Source organism: Suillus plorans (assembly GCF_016647745.1).
Source record: "Suillus plorans strain S12 chromosome Unknown HD556scaffold_23, whole genome shotgun sequence".
In the NCBI taxonomy this organism is placed as follows: domain Eukaryota; kingdom Fungi; phylum Basidiomycota; class Agaricomycetes; order Boletales; family Suillaceae; genus Suillus; species Suillus plorans.
The window spans coordinates 17,002-20,789 of NW_024537407.1; the positions used below are offsets into that span (position 1 = coordinate 17,002).

The 3,788-nt window shown below is 45.4% G+C and overlaps 1 protein-coding gene across 1 annotated transcript; it reads left to right on the top strand.

Annotated features, from left to right (window-relative positions):
- Positions 1–1,404: 1,404 nt before the first annotated feature.
- On the top strand, positions 1,405–3,168 carry HD556DRAFT_1442347 (uncharacterized protein; the record flags this gene model as incomplete). The annotated part of the gene is made up of 5 exons (XM_041306447.1): positions 1,405–1,735; positions 1,775–1,836; positions 1,882–2,238; positions 2,287–3,090; positions 3,142–3,168. 5 exons carry the CDS (start codon positions 1,405–1,407, stop codon positions 3,166–3,168), a joined length of 1,581 nt encoding a protein of 526 aa, XP_041160970.1.
- Between the last annotated feature and the right edge of the window lie 620 nt (positions 3,169–3,788).

Here is a 3,788-nt window from a genome sequence, read left to right on the forward strand (position 1 = left end):
GGCTCTTGTTCGAATGAGTATAGACACATGTACTACCTGCAAGTTAATGCCCAATGTATATGAGAGCAACAGTCAAACTTTCTAGTCACCGTAAGATGTCCCACTGATGACTTCAAGTTCAACAGAGGACATACTATGCCTTACCAGAGCGGTGCCACATGGCGAAAACATCGTATTAATCCACAAGTGTGGCTTCCCCGTTCTCCTGTGCCTCCTTGTCTGTGCTTGTATCCTGGGCATGCGAGATAAGATGAGAGAGTTGTCACAACAATGAAGACAAGATCACGTTACCTTTGACCTTGACAGTAGTTCAATTATTATTCCTGAATTGGGCCTTCCATGTACTTCGCTATGCCAGAATGGACATGCAAATCATGCCACCAAACAATCGAACACCCAGAGATGAACCTTCTACAGAAGAAGAACATGTGGTCAAGACATAGCAAAACCTGCACAGAAGTGCCTCACAAAATCATGAAATGGCCAGTCTGTTACAACATGCTACATGAGTCCCCTCTGCCACCCCTGCCCTCTGTCACCTTGCACGGTAATGATACGTACCCAAACCTGGAGACCTCAGAGATAGACGATAGACGACACCCTGGCCTTTAGGCCATAGATGATAGAAGAAGATAAGCGGCACTTGCCGGCTTAGATAAGCGGTCTGGACCGCATATGATGACATAGGTCTAGAAGACCTATTTATGTTATCAAGATAGAAGGCAAGCCTCATGGTGCCTCATGTACTGATAGAAGGATGCCTTGAGGATCTAATCTCTGATAGAAGCCTACCTCATGTATGCTATCTCTGACTCATAGATAAGCAGATTAGAACCCAGCTTTAAGCTGAGCTTAGATATGATAGAGTAGCCTTATATAAAGTCGAAGATTAAAGTAGATGTTCCTTACTTTAATCTTACTAGGTCTTACCTTGAACTCACTTGTCTTGCTAAAGCTACCTGCTTGCCTTGTGAACGTACCCCACTATCATTGCCCATAACCCCTTGCTTACCGACAAGCATAACACACTTGTCAACCAGCAAGCTACATTAGCATACGCAACTCCTATTTGTCTATAGGAGCCGACGATTCTCAGCACTTGATACCACTGTTGTGATAGTCACTGTTAGAACTATCCTAGTCGCACACAACCACCTTTGTCATAACACAGTCCCAGTCTTGGACAACAGGTTCTGCTGTCTCTTTCGTTATCGAAAGTGCCTGTTTTCCCATAGACTCCTGAACAGTCTTCATAAACACTGCAAATCGGATGAATGCTGTGGAGCAGGTGAACATGATACTGTTCTGAGCATCTATGGTACCGAACTGTGTACCCCAGCTGAGTATGGGCAGTATGTAGAAACAGTATACAAACCTACCCAGGTATGTGTAAATTCTCTCAATATGTTTTGTATTTATAAAAATATCTTCCAGGATAACCGGCCTAGCAATTTGCATGGGCCCAGTATTTCCCAAAAATTCAACCTAGAGCCAGTGGAGATGGAACATTCAAGGAAGAAGAGAAAACTTGAAACTGAGAAAGCTACTGCCAAAGACATTGCTGCACCTGCAACCTCCTCAAAACTTATGCAATCTCATTCGCAGGCCAGCAGTCCAGCAAACAACCAACTGGTGCCTGCCAGTTCACACATTTTCTCATTTGTGCCAGTTCATTTCCAGAGATCAGTTTCTCCTCCTCCCTTGGTGCACCAGTGGTCCCTACAGCTATCTCCTGGTACCATTGCTTGATTAGAGTTATTTGATAGGATGTTAGAAATTGACTCAGATAACAGCCCTTTAGATGATTATTATGCTGCGGACTATGACACTGCAGATGTTTGAGACTTGATGCCTCATAGTCCACTTCCTCACCTACTTCAGAATTCACTCTCCTCCAAGATTATCTCTAAGGCAGAGCCTTCGCAGGCATATGATATGCGTGACAATCTGCTGCAGCCCCCCACACTACCCTCTTGCCCATCATCCACAGTCACAAATCCCAACTCTACCGACTTAATTGCTAGCCATCTGCAGGATCAAACAGAAAGTGAAGGAAAGGCCAATCTGCCAATTCACTACTTGAACGCCTTTGAAGCTAGAGAGAAACCCAAGGAAACCATGCCTAAGTTTTCTGCAAACGGATGGGAGAGGTTAAGTCTCCAAGTCAGCGATACGCTCAGGGAACAAGAAAAATTATCAGAAGAAAGCACATCCTTTTTGGAACAGATCACATTGTTGGTAAAGACTTGCAATACCTTCAACTTGGAGTGTGCTCAATGGGAGTAGGAGTGCAAGGATATAGCAGCAGAGCATGCCATGTGGGTATCCAAGCATGCTCAATTGGAACAGGAATGCAAGGATATGTCAGCAGAGCGTGCTATGTGGGAACAGGAGCGCGAGGATGTAGTGGCAGAGTGTGCCATGTGGGCATCCAAGCATGCTCAATTGGAACAGGAATGCAAGGATATATCGGCAGAGCATGCCATGTGGACATCCAAGCAACCTCGATGGGAACAGGAGCACAAGGACATAATGGTAGAGCGTGCCATGTGGGAACAGGAACACAAGGATGTAGCAGCAGAGCATGCCATGTGGGAACATGAGCGCAAGGATATATCAGCAGAGCATGCCATGTGGACATCCAAGCATGCTCGATGGGAACAGGAGCGCAAGGACATAATGACAGAGTGTGCTATGTGGAAACAGGAGCATGAAGATATAGTGGCAGAGTGGGAACATGAGCGCGAGGATATAGCAGCAGAATGTGTCGTGTGGGCATCCAAGCATGCTCAATGGGAACAGAAGCACAAGGACATAATGGCAGAGCATGCCATGTGGGAACAGGAGCATGAAGATATAGCAGCAGAGTGGGAACAGGAGTGCAAGGAAATAGCAGCAGAACATGCCACGTGGGCATCCAAGCATGCTCAATGGGAACAGAAGTGCAAAGCTACAGTCACAAAACATGTGTTGGCAGATAAGGCACTTACTGCAAACATGATACGGCTGAATTCCCCATCAGATGTTGCTAGGGCAGTTGGAGAGCGCCAGGTTTATGATGAGATCACTTTGATGAAGGCCATGTTGAAGGTATATTTATTCTTGTGATGTTGGACGCTCTGCTGACTCTTTGATGCTCAGAGTCAAACAACAGCTGTGAACCAATAAATCACTCTGTGGGAGGGTACCTCTGCTCTCCTACAGGAGGAATCCAATGAATCCACTGCTAGCCTACCTAAACCTGGAGAACTAGTGCATTGGCCGCTGAAAGACTCTTGCACTACCGCTACTACTACTAGTAGTCTCCTGGAGGTTCAAAAGAATGTGGTTCAACTTAGGTATGCTGACATTGAACCTGGTGAAATTGCGGAGGTGAATGAGGTCGGAAATATAAACTCTTTAAGTTTGAGCCAGGTGGATGCTTCAGGAGCTGAAGTTAGGGAAGAGCCTGAGGAATTTGAAGAAGGTGAGTGTTAGCTTTCCATGAAGCTACTTACCTTTACCAGTGGGCCTGGGCACTTTGATCTGTCATTAAAGTTTAAAGCTTTGCTGTCTATCGCAGTAATCATTTTTCTTCTTAATCTTAGGTAGGTAGACCCTACTAGTAGTGCTACTAATCTACCCCAGCTCACACAATTATCTGACAACACTTGGGCGTGACCATTTTCTCTTCATAGAACTCAAAGTTTAGAAGCTCAAAAACTATTTTGCCAAGTGGTTACAGGTTGCTGTGGGATCTGGAGGCAAAATATGTCTTCAATGGCTTAAGAGACTCCCTCGCGCATTGG